The sequence below is a fragment of the Condylura cristata genome, unplaced genomic scaffold (genome assembly GCF_000260355.1).
Source record: "Condylura cristata isolate star-nosed mole 26May11 unplaced genomic scaffold, ConCri1.0 scaffold00019, whole genome shotgun sequence".
Taxonomy (NCBI): domain Eukaryota; kingdom Metazoa; phylum Chordata; class Mammalia; order Eulipotyphla; family Talpidae; genus Condylura; species Condylura cristata.
This window is the reverse complement of record NW_004567120.1, coordinates 11,283,323-11,302,974: the sequence shown is the minus strand read 5'-3', so window position 1 is coordinate 11,302,974 and position 19,652 is coordinate 11,283,323. Positions and strand designations below refer to the sequence as shown.

The 19,652-nt window shown below is 41.7% G+C and overlaps 1 protein-coding gene across 3 annotated transcripts in view; it reads left to right on the top strand.

The window, feature by feature from the left end:
• Positions 1–19,416, top strand: part of PCDH19 (protocadherin 19) — a 101,789-nt gene extending 82,373 nt beyond the window's left edge. For 2 of the 3 annotated variants that reach the window (XM_004685636.2, XM_004685634.2), the window contains one exon: positions 18,470–19,373. In XM_004685636.2, coding sequence (XP_004685693.1) covers positions 18,470–19,068 — 599 coding nt within the window. In that variant the 3' untranslated portion in view covers positions 19,069–19,373. Of the gene's footprint in view, positions 1–18,469 lie in introns of all 3 variants that reach the window. The other variant, XM_004685635.1, reaches the window with a different exon arrangement.
• Positions 19,417–19,652: the final 236 nt, after the last annotated feature.

Genomic DNA, 19,652 nt, shown 5'->3' with positions numbered 1-19,652 from the left:
AAAAAAAAAAAATGCCCGATAAAATTCTAGTCTTCAGTTTCTGTTCTCCATGTCAATTTCATATGATGTAGGTTATTGTGGATTAGATGTTTCCATTCAAATAGATGTCATAAATTTTATCAGATGGCTACATTCTTTTTGGTTTATGGGATTGCATATTTGCTAAGAACCAGTCATTCTTGATTGGCTTGTTCTTTGGTTGTATGGCCATTTCAGTAATAGTCATTTCTCGAAGATAATCTAAAAAACTTCCTCAGCATTATCAAAAAAACTTGTCCTTACTCTTTATTTTCCAATAATTATTGAAGCCTTCCCTAGTGTTTCTTTTCATTGGGGATGTTGTTGTATAGGGGAAAAGTCCTCACTCAGACATCTGGATTCAGTTCCTTGATCTGTCATTAAGTCCACATGTGATTGAAAGCTACTTACTTCCTCACCATCCTGGGCCCCAGTTTCCTCATCTTTAAGTGAAGTTGGAACTGGAATGATTTCCAAGGGCCCATTGTTCCTGATACTTTTTGTTGTTGTTGTTAATTTACTCTGAAAAGATTGTTGGGGAAGGAGAAAGCACTTTGGCTGGATTCGCCTCTGTATTTCCGAAGAACAAGGTAGGATGGGAAACCTGACTCTTAGTCATGGGGCTTTGGGGTGTACCAGTCCTTCCATCGTGGCAAGGGAAGTTAGGGTGAGACAGTGGTGAAGCTAGCTTGTGTTAAACAGTCTGAGTTTCTTCCTCTTCAAGTTTGTTTCCATGTGTTAGCGTAACTCTGCTTTCAAGTGTATGCATTTTCATGGAAATGGTCCTCCTTTCCTTTTACACCCAATTCGTGCTTTCATCTTCCTTCGCCCTTACTGAATCATCCATTTCTGAATAGTTTGCAATTTTCAACTTAATTAGGTCTTTCCCCTAAGTGAAGAACACAGCTGTTCCCTCTCTGATGCTTTGGCAGCTGCTCTGCCTTTCCCAAAATGGAATGATTAGCTCTTCTCCTTCTATTTCTTAGTTGGCCATTAGTTCAGGACCACTGGCCCATCGCCGGTGTGATGGAACACCCAAATCCCATGGCCAGAGTTGTTCCAATTTGCCTTTGGTGCCTTTTGATCTTCTGGGGGCTAAAATCATATGACATGGGGGATTTAGCCATCTTTCAGAGCTCCATTTGCCTCATTATCTCTGGTGATTCCATTGTTCAGCCTTTTGAGACGCTGATTCATGAATGAGGAGAACCGAGCTGGGTGTCCCTGATGTGGTTTTGGTGGAGAAATAGAGGATGAGAAGCTTCTGAATGTACTTTGTCCCAAAACTAAATGGCCCTCATCTGTCCACTTCAGATTCGCCACATCAATTCCTCAGCAACCCTCTTGATGGACTTGATGGCTAGTCTTCATTTTCCTCTCATGTACCTGTATTTTAGAAAGCAACCGCGGGTTTTCCCTAGGTGCTTCTACTTTATCTTTCCCTCTGGCCTTTCATTTTATGATTACTACTTCCATTGTTAATTGTTGAGATTTGCGCTCATCGTTGCTTTTATATCTAAGCTATCAAGTCCGCTTTCCCACTCCACTCGAGATCCCCTCTCACGTAATGCTCCTTGTTAATCAGCCCAAAGCTTGCTGTATTGTTGGCTTAGAGCTGCCATTCCAAATGTGTGTGGTGCAGCCTGTTTTTGCGTCCCCGCCCCAAGTGCCTCATTCAATTTAATTCCTCATACTTAGAATATTAGGCATCTTGTCAATATTTCCTTTCTGAGGTCTATTTTTTAAATTTGAATGCATTCTGCATGTGTGGTTTTTCCTCCCCTTAAGTGATGAGATCTACTGCAGCAGAGAGTCAGAATTAACTCTGAGCCTAAAAGGAGATAAAAGCACAGAGGGGAGCATTGCTCACATTCTCTGCTCAAACGTGCAAGGGCGCGCCCTTGGCAAAATTGTGTCTGCGGGGCCACTGTGCCTCTCTGCCTACACCTTCTCCTCCATTTGGGAGCCCAGGCATCCAGTACTCCCTGCAGGGTTTCTTAGCTTCCCTCAGCACCGTTAGCCTGGCTTATTAGGGCCCTGCGTTCCCAGGTGTTATTATTTGTCCTTGTTTCCTATTTCCGGCATCTAAACGTATGTGTTCCTTTCCCCCAATGTCCTAATTATTCCAACAGGACCTGTTAAAGAAATGGTCTCCTTTCCCAAGTAGCATTTAACACATTAATGTCATGATAATGCAGAGGAATCATTAATGGTGGGCAGCCTGTCAAGAGTGGCGTCTATAACATGGAGTCTTTCCTTCCTTTCTAGTTGCCCAGTAGTTGTCTACATGGTTTCCCAATAAGGCCAGCTTGGACTCCATCTATCCCAAAGAATTAGCGCTTCCTGATGGAGAAGAATCGCTAATGTGGACTGAGTTCTTTGTCTGGGCTAGGTACTCTTCAGCTTGCCTTACGTGGACTTCCAGTTTCAGCTATCTCAGCAACCCCATGAGATCGTTGCTGTTCTTCCTGCCCTATAGACAGGGGAATAAAGAAGGCATAGAAACTAGCCTGCAAACAACTTCCATAGGACAGGCTGATAGGGCTGTGCCTAAAAAAGGTTGTCTTTTTCTGGAGCTCACAGGCTCTCTACCACTGCCCTGGGGAGGAGGCTGGTGCCTTTTTCAAATGCTCCCTTCTGTGAGAGGCAGTGCCTTCAAATGCAACATAGGGCAAGGAACAGATTAAACCTTGAGTAGCTCCAGTAGACTGATTTATGATGTGTGCATTCTTTCTGGAGAGACGTTGCCTTTGGACACAGTGCTACGGCGAATCATTGCTCTTTGCTTCTCTGCACACTCCAAATTAGCAATGTTAGAACATTTTCACTAGTCCCTAGGCTTTGGGTCATCAGCTCACGTTCTGTCTTCCCTACTTGTGAAGCTGATGGGACTATAGGGTGAACTTTCCTTGGCCTTGGTGAGCAGGAATGGACAAACTTAGTTAGGGAGTCCCACGAAAGGCAGAGCTCACTGACTCATACTCTTAAGGACCAGAATGGTGGCACACCCTTGCTCACTGAGGAAGTGCCAGCCCCTTCATTCTAAGTAGTTTCTTAATGTAGTCATCCAAGGAACTGTTTCCTGAGGTAAATGGTTGTCTTTCTTGCCATTGCTGCTTTTCCTTCTTGATGGACCATTTGTTGGCTGCTGCTTACTGATAAGATTCACACCTGTGGGCTGCCGCAATCATGATAATAAATAATCTGTTCAGGAGGGGGAGTCGTCGTCTTTGTCCCGGTAGCCATTACCCCAACACTGGGAATTGAATACCTTCATTTATTCTCCTTTAGATAAACAGGATTAAACCCAGATGAATCAGGGAGCAGCCTTAGTCTGTGATTTGCTTGATTTTCAGGGGCTTCCCAGTTCCAGCTGTGTAAACAGGATTGAAGAGCGTAGGGATTGTGTAACAGGGAGGATTGCAATGTGGGAGAGGCCCACCATGACTGAGCTGGAGCTACACATTCTTCCACCCCCTCGGGCCCACACCCTGCAAGGTTGGCGTGCTGAGCTCCTACAGCAAAAAGTGAAGACCGGGTGTCTGGTGTTAATTATGCTGTTTTACAGCTTATCAGGAGGGGAGGGGAACTAGGCAAGGTCTAGGGAAATCTAAAGTCATATCCTCAGAGATGCACCAGTTACAGTGCGAAGGAAACAAAGAAATGGAAGATACTAAATAAAATAAGGAAGCCCAAAATAGGAAATATGACAATAAAAATATATTACAATTGTAGCTATATTTGTATTCACTTTGATCCCCTCCGTGGCCACTAAAAACAGGTACAGAAAAATATTTTTTTTTTTGAAAGGACCAATTTGTTCTGATAATTAGCTTTGCTCTTGAGGTTTATTTAAATAATGACTAGCTTGTTAATGCAAAAGATATTTAGTATATGAGCACTATTACTGTAGAAGGAAATGTGTTTTCCACAGTAAATGCATATATTATGTATCACCCAGTTCCTCCATCCTTAGCTTCCACCCCATGATTATGTACAAAGTTGACTCTGCTCAGTTCAGTAGAGTCTGGGAGCTACTGACACTTATATTCTTCTCAAGAGGCTCATTCATAAGCATATTCATGTACTCCACGGTATGGACTTTGTGCGGAAATAGCAGATTTCCATGTCTTGGATTCTCCAGGTTGTGTTTGGATAGGATAAGTGACAGTTAATACACAGGCAATGGCTTTCTTCTGGATGTGAATGTCAGGATGTGGTCTTGATCAAGGAAGAAAATAAAGCACCATCTTTTAACGGCACTGGAATTCTATTACATTTAGGGATAACAGTTACAATCATTCCTGATGCAATTGGTTATTGAAAAACTAATTTTCCTGAGCAGTTTGCTTTAGAGCAGTGTCTCCGGGAAAGAATGTTCTTTCATAAGATGGGTAATGTCTGGTTTGAGAAGAAAAGCTAGTTGGGTAGAGCGTGAGTTTCAGTCACTTAGGAAATATTCAAGAATAGAAAAGGGAGGAAAATTCGGTAAATTGCCATTTGATGCAATATTGGGATAGCAGGGAAAGAGACTTTCTAGAAAGTTCTAGGCTGTGATGAATAACGCATGTTTTATTTTGTTCCCTGGCTGCGGGAGTTTGAAGCGGTAGGAGTAGGCCTCCCGACACGCAGCAGGGCATATGGCAGCTCCTGCATTTTTCATTATATTTAACTGGGAAGGAGCAGTCCTGTCAGCACTGTCCATGTGGTGCCCATAGAACTTGAGACTGGGATGCCTATTAGTGCCATGCTGAATACTGTAATTGTAGCATGTGCAGAGCATCCCATAACACTTAGCTCCTGCATGCTTGTCTGAATCATTAGGAACTAGCATTCTGAGTGCCATAATAGCACTGGAATCCCTGCAACTAAAAAGGTAACGTATTTGGCTTGTCCTTCATCGACAATCAATTGGGATCTGTAGACTGCTGGCCTTGTGCCATGGGACTTCTAAGCAATTTTGATGGGTGGAACAGACAGGGAGGCTGTAGATTTTTGGCAAGCTGTAGTTCCCATTAGTCAGGCTGACTGTATCTGACACTGGAGATTCCAATTCACCAAGATGAAGCTTACTTCTCTAGGCTTTGGCCCATGGCCCAATGATATTAACATGAGGGGCAGGAGAGGACCAGTTTACATTACATTGTGCTTCTAGTGAGCAAGTTGTTGAGTAGTTTACTGAACACCCTGTTGATTTTTTGGACAGAGATAAGATTCATGGCAACTTTTTTTAGAATTTGAGGGAATTGTGTTTTTAAATCAGCAGTTGTTAACTATTGGCTTTCCTAATGGGGGAATGTATACTCTCTTATAGGGTGTGCAGACTGTGTCTGTAGTTGTTTTCGTTAATATTCCTTTCCTGCAGGATTTCTTGCAAGGGCTGCTGGCAACATACCCTGCTCAGGCATTTCCAGACACAGCTGTTTCTAATATTTGGAGGGATCCCCGCAGAACCATTGGGCTTACTCAGAAGGCTCTCTGGTAGGAAGGAGGAAATGTCCTAGAGAACAGGCCTTTTCCATCTGGGCGGATTTTCTGTCAGAGACTTGGCTAATGTTATTCTCTCTTATTGTCTCCTTGTACTTTCCCTGGAGGTGGGGGTTTCTAAGGCAGAAAGATTTGATGTGATGAGGAACAGCTACAAAGCTGAAGGGAGAGAAACAGTCTGAACAGAATCATAAGATCAGAGGATATTTGGGGCATGGCAGAAATGAGCTGGCTGCTACGGAATGGAGATAAGGCAGAAGAGATGACAATAGAGGAATGTGAATTAATTAATGAGAACTCTTATTATTTATAGGTGGGAGTAAAAGGTCTGTTGTACGCCAGGGAATCTTTCCTTTATGTAATGCCTGTGAATAGGTGGAAATTTTGGAAAGGCAATTCCACTTCAAATGCACTGGGGGAGCTGACAACCAGCAGTTTGTGAATTATTCCAGTGCACAATCTGTTACCCCCCTGCTCTGGACAATTTTTGGGGTGTGGGCCAGAGAAAGTAAAAAAGTAACGCCAGCCATTGGAAGACTTCCCTCTCGGAAGAGTGCAAGTGCTCCCTTAGTCAAAGGCCAGATGTGAGCTTCCTCTTTTATTCTCTAAACAACCTTTCTGAGAAATACCTTGGAAATTCTCAGTCTTAACTCACAGTTCCCAACGCATTTCTGAAACATTTTTGTACTCTGACCAGTTTTATTTTACAAAATAAAAATGGGTTAGTGCTAAAAAAGAAAATGATCCGAGGAGTTTGTGTCTAGTTGGGTGGTGCAGAGGAAAGGCAAGCTCTCGTATCATTCTTTATTCCCTTAGTAAACACAGATGACTAGGAGAGAAGGCTGTTATTAATGGTAATGCAGATCAGAAAAAAGACTATTATTTTCAGTCTGTTGAACAGTACAGAAATGCTTCTCAAGCACTGTGTTCAGATGTTTCTTTTTATTAGCCGTCACACAAGGAATTAGACTCATTTCAAGCAGTTCATTTTCCCACTCTTGTCTCTGTAACATCATTACTCATGAGTGGTTTCTTTGTTGAAATGCCGCTGACCTCCCATACTGGAAGGGATAAGAGGGTGTTAAAATATAAACTTTTCCGTTTGCATAAACTGTGGAAGAAAGGGGACAACATTTTCCTCAGAAGCATAAAACTGTTCATCAATGTCCTTTTATCCTTTTTTGTTCATGTTGCATAGCATCTTACGCAGGAAGCTTTGTCAGCATAGAAGCTCTGGGGTGTGTGTGTGTGTGTGCGCGTGCGTGTGCGCGCGCGCGTGCGCACACATGAGATGAGCAGCAGAACCCCAGCAGTTTTTGAAATGTAATTCTGCAGTTTCCCTCCACTCTCATTTCCAGCCATGTTCGGCCCACTTCCCCCAACTCGGGAACACTAGGAGAGGTAGAGGAGGTGCGCCATGCCTTAATATCCGAGCAGATGATGATCTTTAGCTCTTCAGCTAGGGACTGTTTTCTTTTTACCAAAGCTGATTATTTTATCTGTAGTTTTAATAACAAGCCAGCTTATTTGCTGTTCACTACCTGATAGAAGCAAATAAAAAAGATTGCAAAGTGGAATTAAGAGGATAAGAAATCTCTAGGGCCAGAGAAGGCTTTTGCTTTAATTAATAATTTCAATTTACTTGTAGAATATTTTTATGCTAGAGTCCAACATCTTATATTAAACAAGCCTGCACAACCGCCCCCCCACTGTAACTGCCAAATTGGAATCTCAGAGAACAGAAATCATGCAAGCTTGAATGAAGCTTTGAATTCTCTGCTCCTCCTGTGCTCTTGTTTTCTGTACATAGAACTCTGGTCCTCAGGGCTTCTCCAGCCGCAGCCCGGCAATCCTTCATTAGCCACATGTTACATGGAACCATGAGAGATTGGCATTTTAACTAACAAGGGGCTATTGCAATAAGGTTGGTGTTTCGGGGATGTGATGTTTTGGAAAAACAGGTAATTCCCAGGGTTTGACATGATCTGCTGGACAGAACATTTAAGTTTTTAACTAAACTTGATTTTGTTTAAAGATTTATTTATTTATTTGTACAGAACTGGGGTACAGACCAGAGATGAGGTGGGTGAGAGGCTTCACAGAACAGAGTGGGGAGCAGAACAGATCGACGAAGAACACTGCTGAGGGGAGCAGCGGGCAGGTCAGGAGAGGTCTGCCGCACCATGTGGTCACCTCCGGGGCAGGCGGGAATCGAACTCATGCAGAAGTGGCTTAAGCTTCTTAGTGTTGTGCTTTAACCCGCTGCCCACCAGGGAGGGCCCTAAACTTGATATCTTAGTGAACTTTCGGTTTAGTGAATTTTTCCCCAGTTTTAGTGAGGTATAATTGTTAGAATATCCTCCATTTTAAGAAATTGTAAATGGGATGTTATAGTCAGGATAATGACTGGTGGTGGTGGTGGTTTGTCAACAGGTATCTGTGATTTGTGTGTGTGTGTGTGTGTGTGTGTGTATAATCCAGTCTTACTATGTATCCAGACTTACTAGTGAAGAAGAGCTTCGTCACTAAATTTTTCTAGAACTGTTGCAAAAGTTCTTAAATCAGGTGATGTCCTATATTCAGAGCTCAAATCAACTTAGAAAAAGGCCTCACAGCCATGGCCCAAAGAGATCCTACAAATTCCCTGATGTTTCAGATGGACCAGCCATTCTTTCTTTCAAAGAGGAGTTTGGTAAGCTGGCACTAGGCCTGCCATGGACTGAAAGTGTAAAGGATTTTCTCTTCCTATTAATAGTGGTGGGACAAGCATAAGGTGCCTTCAAATTCTCACTCTTCCTCGGAGGAATCATTAATTGGCTTTGCTTCTGCATTCTTCTAATTGCTTTTATGGCAACATCCTGAAAAATACAGCCTCCTATAAATATGATTAAGTGGACAACTGGAAAAATAATTCTAAGTAATTTTAAGGAAATGAGTAAAAGAATAAAACAGCATTGTTTGTGAGAAAATGGGTAATGACGAATAAACATGGAAGGTGGCGTTTGATCCCTTCAATTTTGGTATTTATTATTCATAGTTATTATTCATAAATTCAACACAAATGTTAGGACTGTATCCCAGTAGACATTTGCATTTTACTTTAAGTTGATTTCTACCTGCTTTTGCAAACAAGAATTTAATAGTTTGGTTTGTTTTCCCTCCACCCCGCCCCTTGCTATAGATTGTTTTTTTTATACACCAACTTCTATCTCTTTCATACTCTTTATCTCCATCATCCATCTCCCTCACCCAAGATTCATTCTCGCTCCTTCTTTCTCCACCCCCTTCTCTTTAATGTTTCAGAAAAAAAGATTTCTAACATAGAAAAGTGATATTTGAATAGATTCCCCTAAGGCGATCAATTTACTTTTAATTTGTCTGGAACTAAGCTTTTCTTTGTTGCAATGAGGAAGGATTGAGACTGTTGTAAAATTTATTAGCTTCCAGGAAGATATTTGAAATGAATTTTTTTTTAATGATTGTGCTGTTTGCTGTACCCAGAAGCAGTGTCATGGCAATTACAGTATTCCAGATGGTTGCTGAAGTTATACTGAAACATCAAGATAATGCCAGACTTTTCTATGAGGTTTTTGTTGATAACAAATAGTTCAACCTAGATATCTATTAACAACCTAGGTAGTTAATAAATATCAATCCTGTTGACACCACCTAGCTGATGACATGACACACTATACTTTTGGATCATTGGAGAGGCAGTGATTTGTTTACCAACTGAGCACTGTATTTTTCAAATGTGAAAGAAGCGATTGGAGCATTACTAACATTGTTCTTAGCTTTTTTACCCAGCAATATGAACATTTTGGCACTTAGAATCTTGAAAGAACTTAGACGTTACAGTTGCAGTATTCTTCGTTGATTCATATATAGAGAGCATTGTCTGCTCAACAAAACTGAATGTCCTGAGACTTGACTGAAGGAAGTGTCAGTTCCTGTTAGGAGAAACACCAGCTGTTGAGTGTCCTTTTTTTCTCTCCGACATTAAATTTTCATTAAAAAGGGGAAGATTTTTCTCCTGGCTAACACGCCCTGTCTCTTCTTTCAGTACCAGCATTATTTGCGTTGTGTCCAATAGCCAGAAGCTCAGGACCAGCATAAAAGTAGCTGCTTTTTTTTTTTTTCCTCAGAAGATGACGTGTTAGCAGCTTTCTTATTTTTCAGGAAAGAGTGAAACCAAGTTGGTGCTAACTTTAGCTTCAGCACCACTCATCAGCATCAGCATCTGAAGGCTTTGTCTTCCTAGCTGCATAACTACCTGTGGAAGTGTGAAATGGTCTGACTGTTTTCAATCTACACAAAGTCAACCAACTGGTTTGAACTCTTCACAGCAGTTGACGAGGTGTTGTAGATGTCCAGCAGGTAGTGCCGGATGGACTGAATTCTGTGCACACCTTGCATGAAATTTTTGAAAATGGCCTCGCTTTGTTTGGAGTTGCAATATCTGTGTTCCTCCTATTGGAGAATAGTTCATTGACCTTCCAGGATACCCCATATTTTACTTGTAAAAATGCTTTTACAGATGGTATTTAAGTACCCAGATGAAAGTCGAGTGCTTCGTCAGAACATTTTCTCCACCAGAGAAGCCAAAATACAGAAATTCCAGGCTAGTCAATCTTTGCTTATCTCAGTCACTGTCAACACCTCTTATTTGTTAGTCCCCAGTTTCCAGACAGCCTTCTGCTTCATTTCCTTGCTCCCCATGCATCAAATGATTTATACTTCTACACATCTTGAAATCTCTCCTTTATGGATTGAATTGAATTGTGCTTCAAGTACAAAAAAAAATGAAAACTCCAGGAACTATTGTGATTGCCCAAATTGCAAGTTAGATCGTATGATTATACATGCCACACTATCATCTATCATAAATATTAAATTCTCAAGTACTTGTACCTCAATATGTTTTAACTTTGTCTCTTTGACCAGCTCAGCACTAAAGATTCCACTGAAGATAATTCAATTGCTTCGAATTCTGAAAGGGGCATCTTTTTAATCTAAGTTCACGTTGTACTGAAGTAAGTGGATTTCAGGTGCATAGACTGTGAATTAGGGTATAAGCCTTTGTGTCATTTGGCTTCACAGAAGCCAAGTACTGGTGGCACTTGTTCATGAATGCTGATCCATCAGATGGTCTAGGACAAGGTTGGGATTCATCAGTCTTTTCAGCCATCTTCTCTGTCTCCTGTAAAACCACACTTTACAAAATTCCTATAGCTTCACAAGTTAGCCAACCAAATGGTGCTAATCTAGGTTGACTTTTCTCTCTGCCTATCTTCTCTATTTAGGGAACATTACTTTGCTATCTCACCCAGAGGCCTTCATGAGGAATCTCTGCAGATATTTTCGCTCCTTTCTTAGCCCATCAAAACTGCCCTCTCCTGGACTCTCTTTTCCCAGGGTTTTGCTATGTGACAAAAGAAAAATTGATGATCTCATTTTAGTAGTGAATCCTCTTATTTTAACAGGGCCTTCAATGTCAATAGCCAGATGACAGAAAAATGTGGGGATTTCTCTTCATGTTACGAGAACTTTTGGATAACTCCTCTTTGGTATCTGTCAGATAATACCACATAGCTGTTTTGAATGCCAGTCACCTCTTCTGCTTGTTGTCTGTCAGGCATAGTGCTGTAGAAAAGGCAGCTAACAAGTAGGTGGCTAGGGAACTAGAGCACAAAAAGCCTTCAGGAGGAACTAAAATGGTAGAAAATGCTGGAAGAAACAGGAGGGAGTGAGAAAGAGACAAGTAGCTGTTTCTAGTGTAGTTTATTTTAGTTTATGGTTTACTTTTTGTCACACTAGAGTGCTTGCAGGATAACTTGGAGTCATAGTTACATGTTTCTCTAGAAATGTTTCAACTTTCACTAATGTACCCATGAATACTTCACAGAGAACATATCTGAACACCCCAAAGAGAAGCCCAGTCCTTCCTTAAAATGTCAAAACCAAGACCCGATATCTAAAAACCTAGACAGTGTTTCGCTCACCCTCCCTCCATTCCTTCCTCCTTCCCTCCAGCCCTCCCCTGCCCTTTCTTGCCTTCCTCCTCCATTTCCCAGTAAGCCATTGCTAGTGTTTGCCTTGTTATGTTATAGAACTTGGATGAATGTTTTTTCTCCTGACTCTTCGCAGGCCTTAAAATATTTTTAAGCACTCTTTCCAGGATAATTCTTTGGGGATTTCTTGGCTGGTTTGACCTGAATGAGCATCAGCTTTACCATGTGTATTTTAATTTGTTTTGCCAGAAAAAGTCAGCATCTACAGCAGGTCTAAAAGCCTCACCATTGGTCTCATTTTTCACTTATATTTTATAGAAATTAACAATAATTTTGTTTGATGCCAAGAAATAATTTTTGATATTTGAAAAATACATTCATTTTATAGAATACATGTCCTGCTTATTGTATTGTTAACTCATTACAGTATAGGCCCCATTAACTATGGTTAGGATTGAGAACTCCCAAGTACATGGAAAATGCATTTTCAACTGGACATCAAATTATAATGGACCTCTGTAAGATCTGCGTGTATTGTGTAGGGAACTATTCATAGGCTAAAATGCCACTTGACTTTAATGTTTCTCAAGTGCAGTGTTTACGTTACTGCCTCTGAAAAAGCTTAGTTTTCTTTTTTGATGTCCATAGTATTTCCACTATTAGGTGTTCTATCAGTGGCTCAGCATCTGGTTTATTAACCAAGAGTATTCTGTAGCTCTTTTTTTTTTTTTAAGATTATTTATGCATATAGAACTGCAGTATAGACTAGAGGTGTTGGAGGGTGAGAAGATTCACCAGAGACAGAACAGTGGGGAGTAGAACAGGCAGACAGACAAAGTACACTGCTGAGGAGAGCAGTGGGCGAAATTGGAGAGGTCTGCAGTACCATGTGGATCACTTCCATGGCTGGGTATCGAACTCATGCCTAAGCGACTGTTGACATTTCTCAGTGTTGCACTTTAACCTAACAGGCAGACAGACAAAGTACACTGCTGAGGAGAGCAGTGGGCAAAATTGGAGAGGTCTGCAGTGCCATGTGGATCACTTCCATGGCTGGGTATCGAACTCACGCCTAAGCGACTGTTGACATTTCTCAGTGCTGCACTTTAACCTATTGCGCCACCAGGGAGGGGCCTACTCTCACTCTTTCTTGTACCTTTTTCATTCGATGAAATTAAACTGTTACTGAGTACCAACCCTGTGGTGCACCCTTCATAGGTTCCTTGAGTATGGGAGGGAAAAAGACAGATATAATCATCCTTATTTAGATTTCACAGGCAAGTACAAAATAATGACATTAAACAGATAATTACACATATGGTGAGTGCTATAAAAGGTATCTACCTCAGATCAACCTCAGTGCTGTAAAAGGGACCAGGGAAGGATCAGAGAATTCAAGTTGTGGCTTCAGGGATAATATCAGTTATGAGAATTGTTCAACTGCTGCTAATAAAGATTCCTTCTCCCGCTAAAGGAAGTGAATCAGTGGCTTAACAATGGAGGCTTATTTTTCCTCTTATGTAAAAGAAGTTCAGGTCTAGTGAGATGGGTCTCCAATCTCTTCACTATCCACGAGTCCTTATATTTTTCTATTCTATTATCCATAGGTCCATGACTTCCACCCTCAGAGTTGCCTCATGGTGTAAGATGGATGCCGTCCATCTAGCCGTTACCTTTTCATTTCATAAAAGGACATAGCAGGAAGGAATGAGAACAAATGTGTCTCCCAGCTTAAGTTATCTCTCGCTTTTTAGTAGTTTTCTTGACATTCTGTCTCTATAACATTGACCTAATCTTAGTTACATGGTCACCTCTATTCAGAGGCTAGGGCATGTAGGGTTTTCTTTCTTTCTTTCTTTCTTTTTTTTTTTTGGCTGGAACTCTGGTAATCCTGACAGACATGGGGTTCTGTTTCTAAGTATCATAAATGTGAATATTTGGCAGTTCATTATGTCTGCTCCAGATGAATAGGAGTTACACAGTCAAGAGGCTCCTTCTGAGCAGTTTTCTTGACTTGGTGTGTGAGTACCATTTGAATGGCTCTTAACCTCTTCATAATCATTGCCACAACCACTTCCATTATGGCTCACAAAAATTGGCTGTGCTATGGTCATGGATTATTTTGTTCATGGGGTGATGCAGATGAAGCTAAGTGGATGTATATGAATACAATCCAGGGAGTTTTTCTGATTTACTCATCACTTTCTTATAGGTTATGATACTACTGTTACTTAGAAGTAACTTACTACTTGAGCTCTTTGGAACTGGAACTCACTTTAACTTTCCCTTTTTGCCTCATTGATTGCAGATCACTTCTGAAGAGCTTACATATTGTTCCTGTAGCTGCTATCTTGAACTATTTTGGGGTTGGAGTTTTGCCTCTGATCATTGGGTTCTTTGAGTTAATACCCCCAAACTCTGAATAATGGCAGAGAATGGCCAGCATTGTCAAACACATCCATTGTGGCTAGACATCTAGACAACCCCAACAGAGTCTCTGAGCTCTTCTATTCTATCAGGACTTTGAAAGTTTAGCAAAGCCTGAGATGGTGTTTTCATCATTTTCTTTTCTAACTGTGGTTGTGTCCATGGGTAGGCTCTTTCTAGTGTGAAAGCACATTGTTTGCCCACATCTGAAGAGACAGCAGTTTCACGTCCCGAGGAGGGTAGTAATTGCTGCACAAAGTTTTGCTGTTATCTGCACAAAATAACACATTCTGATCTTTTTCTTTTTGAATTACTTCCTTATCCATCACGGCTTAGTCACTGCTGCCTCTTATGCCTCCTGTGCACTCACAAAACTGATTCCTTTATTTAAGATTTAAATTTTTTTCTGGAGGGACTTGGGATTCTCTCACAAAGGTTTCTGATGATAAATTGTGACCAAATAAATTCTTACTACAGTCACAATCTAGATTGAGGAAGCTTTTTCTTTTCAATTTTTTTTTCTTGGTCTAAAATTCTCTGATCTGTTTCAAAGTAGAAAGTCTATGGTCTAGAAATTTGTCTCCCTCTTTCAGTTATCTCCTTTCTTCCTCCCTACTCCCCTCCCTCCCTCCTTTCTTTCCTTCCATTTTTTTGGGTGGGGGAGGGGAGAATTCCAGAGACAGGTTGAGAAGCAGGGAAGACCTATTAGCAAACCCATCATTCACCCTTAATCATGTGTACATTTGGATTAAAAACTCCTCCCTTCATTCATCTGTAAATGGTTATGTGTTTACATTTCTGCAAGTATGTATCAATTTTAGATCCTTAAATTTTGCTTTGCTTTGCTCTGGTCAATACCATCATAGAAAGATGTAGGGAAATACAGCATCACAAACAGGCTCAGAAGAGGGTGCTAGGCAGGCAGTTAGTGAATTGAAGGAAGGAAGGAAATAACTGAAAGAGGAATACAAATCTCCAGACCATGTGAAACAGACTAGTTAGTGAATTGCTAGCTTACTTTTACGTTAGCTGGAACCAGTGACTTGACAGTTAATTTGTTATGAGACAACATAGTTCCTCTTTGGTCTCTCCCCACTGGCAGACGCAGTCCTAATGATGGCAGCCATATGACCGCTACATAGCCTATGCAATTCCAGAAGTAGTCTCTCTGCTTTTTTGTATCTACTTTGTCTTCATTGCTTTTCTTAAGGGGCCTTGTATTGTGGCTTTCTCACTTGTAATATATACTTAACTTCCTCACTAAACTGAATTTTGGAATTGTGAAGGGTAATTCACCTGCAGGACTTTTATTTCTCCCCTCCCTCCCGCCTTCCCTTGTGATGCTGGGAAGAAATTTTACCCACCTATCTGTATTTGCCATGTTTTCATTTCTGCTTCATGTGGCGGTGAACACTGAAGCTAGGTTAGGTTTTGTTTTAAATGTATTGACACTGAGGCTAAGGACTCTAGTTTGATAACCAAATAAAAGCACAAGTCACTGCCCTTGGCGGGGATTTCAGGAAATAAAGATATCAGATTCAAAGCCGCAGGGGTGTGTGTGAGAGATGTTAGTAGTTAATGATTGTCTTAGATTCAAGTCTTCACTTGTTTAGGTAAGAACAATGCACATACTAATTTCACATAATTAATCTAAGAAAATTGCATATTATTCTAGCTCATCTAGGATAGAGTTAAGCTTACTGAGATTGGAGAGTAGACTGAGACTGATTGCATTGCTGAGGGTGCTGAGATTACCTTTTTCTTTCCCAGAGAGTGGTTTAATTCCCTTAGGCCATGGGTAAGCTGACATCAGAACTGTTTTGCTGAGAAAATTCTGACAAGAATTCTGAGTTTCTGTCTCTGGTCTTCCTAGATTCAGAAGGTGTGGGAGGTCAGTAGGACTTTTGCTCTCCTCTCTGTATACTGAGAATCCAGTACATACAACGGAACACACTTGATGCAGCCCATCCAGGGGAAGGGGCATTGCACAGGGGTTCAGGGTAATACGAGGGTACATTGTGTTAAAGAAAAATCATATTTCCAGATTTGAAGATATCTACTTGATACTAAAACTAAAAAAAAAAAAAAGAGAGAGAGAGAGAGTTTTATGTTCAGCACTTAGGGGAGATTCTACTCGGTTGTATGCATTTCACTCTGCTCTGCTTTAGGATTGTAAGCAAGTGACCTGTAATTTCATTCTGAAGATCACTGGGATTTTCTCTTCATAGTTTGTGAAATGTGCTTGGTTCTAGGTCTGAGTGGCAAAGGTCTGTATGCCTATGTACCCAGAATGAGGGACACAATAAACAGGGATCCCAGAGCATTCTGGACAATTCTTGGCTGACTTTCAGAGGACTCTTACTGGGACTTGTAGAAATACAATTATTGAACGGCTGTCCCACTTATACCTCCTTCCCCGCCACCCCAAACAAAGCCTCGCCAAAATTATTTAGAGGATTACTTGAGAATTTATGAGATAAGCCTCAGAGGTGATGGAGGAGAAGAAACATCTTGTTGGGAGATGCTGAAGCTGTAGATTCTGTTCTACTGCAGCCATCTTGGGGGTTCCGGGGCAAGGACTTGATTTGGATAAAACTGACTGTGGATGTCTGACTGTGGGTGTATCTGTAGGCTTTTCCACTCATAATGTTCAGGTCCACGCAAAGTGTTTCCCAAGTATGTCCCAACAGTTTTCTTTTACTTTCAAACGTGTTAACTCCCAGGAACATATATGTAAGTTGAGTGATGATAAACTCTCAGATGGCAGCACTGAAAGTTTGCAGGACAGCGTGAAAGAAAGGACTTTGGGCAATGCTTTGCAGAGCATGGTGCACCTCCTTCTTGTGGCATTGCTGGAGTTTATAGAAGCCCTGTGCTGTCCACGTGGAGGGCACTTGCACCGCTGGTGATGCTGCTTCTCCTTTGTGATTTGTTCCAACTCTGCTGAATTTTGAGTGTTTTATTCTCCAGCACTGAGGGGCTTAAAACGGCCATCTTATAGATAAGTTGGCAAATCCAGTATGCTGAAAGAACTTACCTATGGCTGGCTTTTAAGTATCGAAATCTGAGCTCAGCCTGGGTAGACCACAGCAATTTCTCTGCCTCCAGTGCTTTTTTTTCTAAATGAAGTCTGCTCAATTCAACCAGCATTTCTTGAGCCCCTTCCCATGTGTCCCTTTACCAAAATAACTGATGAATGAGGCAGAGCAGTGCAATGCTTTGCTATGCCACTTACTCTTTCAATGATTACGAAATAAGTAGAAATACGAGTGCATAAGAAGGTGGTTACATACAGACAAATGTCAGGCAAGACCTGAATTGCAGACGTCTTCCCCTTGCAGAAAAGCAATCACAGCATATATTTGTGATTATTTTTTGGTGTGTACCATTTCAGTCTTTGTAATCTCTCATCTCCTAACTCCTCTGATCTTGCCCCCAGGTTGTCTATAAATAAATACTAAGGTGCTATAAATATTTTGATACATTGCGGAATGTGCTAAATGTGATGAAAGTTTTCCTTAAGTTATCCTCATGCAAGAATGGAACATAAATTCAAATGGATGTGGAAAACTAGGCCTATAATGGAGAGATGAACAGTTTTCCAGTGGATGGGCAGAAGTTAACCCTGGATTCACGCTTTGGTGAAGCCCATGTAGAAAACCTGTCTGAGAACCTTAACACGTAGTGAGCCTGATGTGAGACCTTTCATGACTGGGATAAAGTAATCCATACAAGATCTATTCCTTTTAAGACATAGGACCCCAAGAAAGGTGCAAGACAGGAAGATAAGTAGAAACAGCCAGCTTGGTATCATTAGATGATGCTGAACCTGTGAGTAATGTGTGCCTAGGGCAATCGTAGCTTGCTCAGCTGGATGGAAGAGATCTCAGTATATTCCTTCTGATGGGACATCAAGCCATGTAAAGGGCTTAATGCGGAGATTGGCTGGTGAGCCTGGTGATCAAGATGATGAGCTGTGATTGGTTTTGCAAAGAGAGCATGATCCTGCTCTGTATGCGTCAGCACTGACTGTCTGGCGGTGTTGAGTAGGGTGGAAACCTGGTTGGCAATGCTGTTGCTCAAAGATATGGCCAAGACTTCTCAGACTGTTGGACTGTCTGATCTGTCTGCACGTCTTCTTCTGTTGGATTCAGTTTCAAATGTATTTGCATTTTACCAGGGGTTGTTGATGAAATTACTGACTCATACCTTGACACTCAGGATAAACTTAAAAATCTATTTTGTTCATCAGAAGTATTTCCCTTTTATTTGCTAAGTTTATCAATCGTGAGGGCAGTGACAAAAATGATAATTAAATGGGGGGAGTGGCTGGTATGTGGGGGAGTAGATACCACAGCCTTTTAAAAACCCAGTTCTTCACACTTGTCCCAAAAGGCTATATAGGACTATCTAAAAGTGCCATCTCTCAGAAGGGCCTGTGGGTACCTAAGAAACCAGAACACTGGGGAATAGCAATGATTCCTGGGAAAAGCTGATGAAATTGACATTTTATTTTCTCCAAACAGATCAGAATGAAGGATTTCATTGCAGGGAAGAGTGCCGGATTCTTGGCCACTCTGATAGGTGCTGGATGCCTCGGAACCCCATGCCCACCCGCTCCAAATCCCCTGAGCACGTGAGGAACATCATCGCGCTGTCCATTGAAGCTACTGCTGCTGACGTTGAGGCCTATGACGACTGCGGCCCCACCAAGCGGACTTTCGCGACCTTTGGGAAAGACGTCAGTGACCACCCAGCCGAGGAGAGGCCCACCCTGAAAGGCAGGCGGACTGTTGATGTGACCATCTGCAGCCCCAAGGTCAACAGCGCTATCCGGGAGGCGGGCAATGGCTGCGAGGCCATTAGCCCTGTCACCTCCCCGCTGCACCTCAAGAGCCCTATGCCCACCAAGTCTTCTGTGTCTTACACCGTTGCCCTGGCGCCTGCCGCCCGCGATGCGGAGCAGTATGTCAACAATGCCAACAATGGGCCTTCTCGTCCCTCTGAAGCTGAGCCCCGCGGAGCCGACAGCGAAAAAGTGGTGCATGAGGTCACCCCCATTCTGAAGGAGGGTCGTGACAAAGAGTCTCCTGGTGTGAAGCGTCTGAAGGATATAGTTCTCTAAACCTGAAGGGAGAGAAACCATGCTGGTTAGCAAAGAAGAAGCAGGAGCTGATCATTTTAATGGCTCACCAATGGTTGGTCCTTGAGTGGCTGTATTTCAGAGCTTTCCCTAAATGTATTGTTTATAAATGACTATCATTCTGTGACAATCCCTCTCGTTTCAACAGGCAGCAGGGGTGTTCAGTGGGAGCAAATTAGCTTTGGCTTGAGTTTTTCATGGGGCCTTGATGTTGGGGAAACAGAGACAAATTCAGTTGTGAAAAGTATTATGTATTAAGTGTTTGAATTTATATATTTTTCTATGTCAGAATTATAATATAAATTACCATTGTTTGTGGAGGATTACATTAAAAAAAGCAAAAACAAAAAAAACCCACAAAAAAAAAGAAAAACCAAACAAAAAATACCCCAGGCTCTGGGCACCTTTAATAAGCTCGCCACTGTTTTCGTAGCGTAGAGAAGTTAACGGTCATTCATTGTGTACTATTCATTGATTCAGTGATGTGAAATCGAGCCCCCAAAAGGTTGTTTCTGAAGCTCAAGTACTTTCCAATGCCGCTACTTTGCTGTGGACACCCCTGCTTT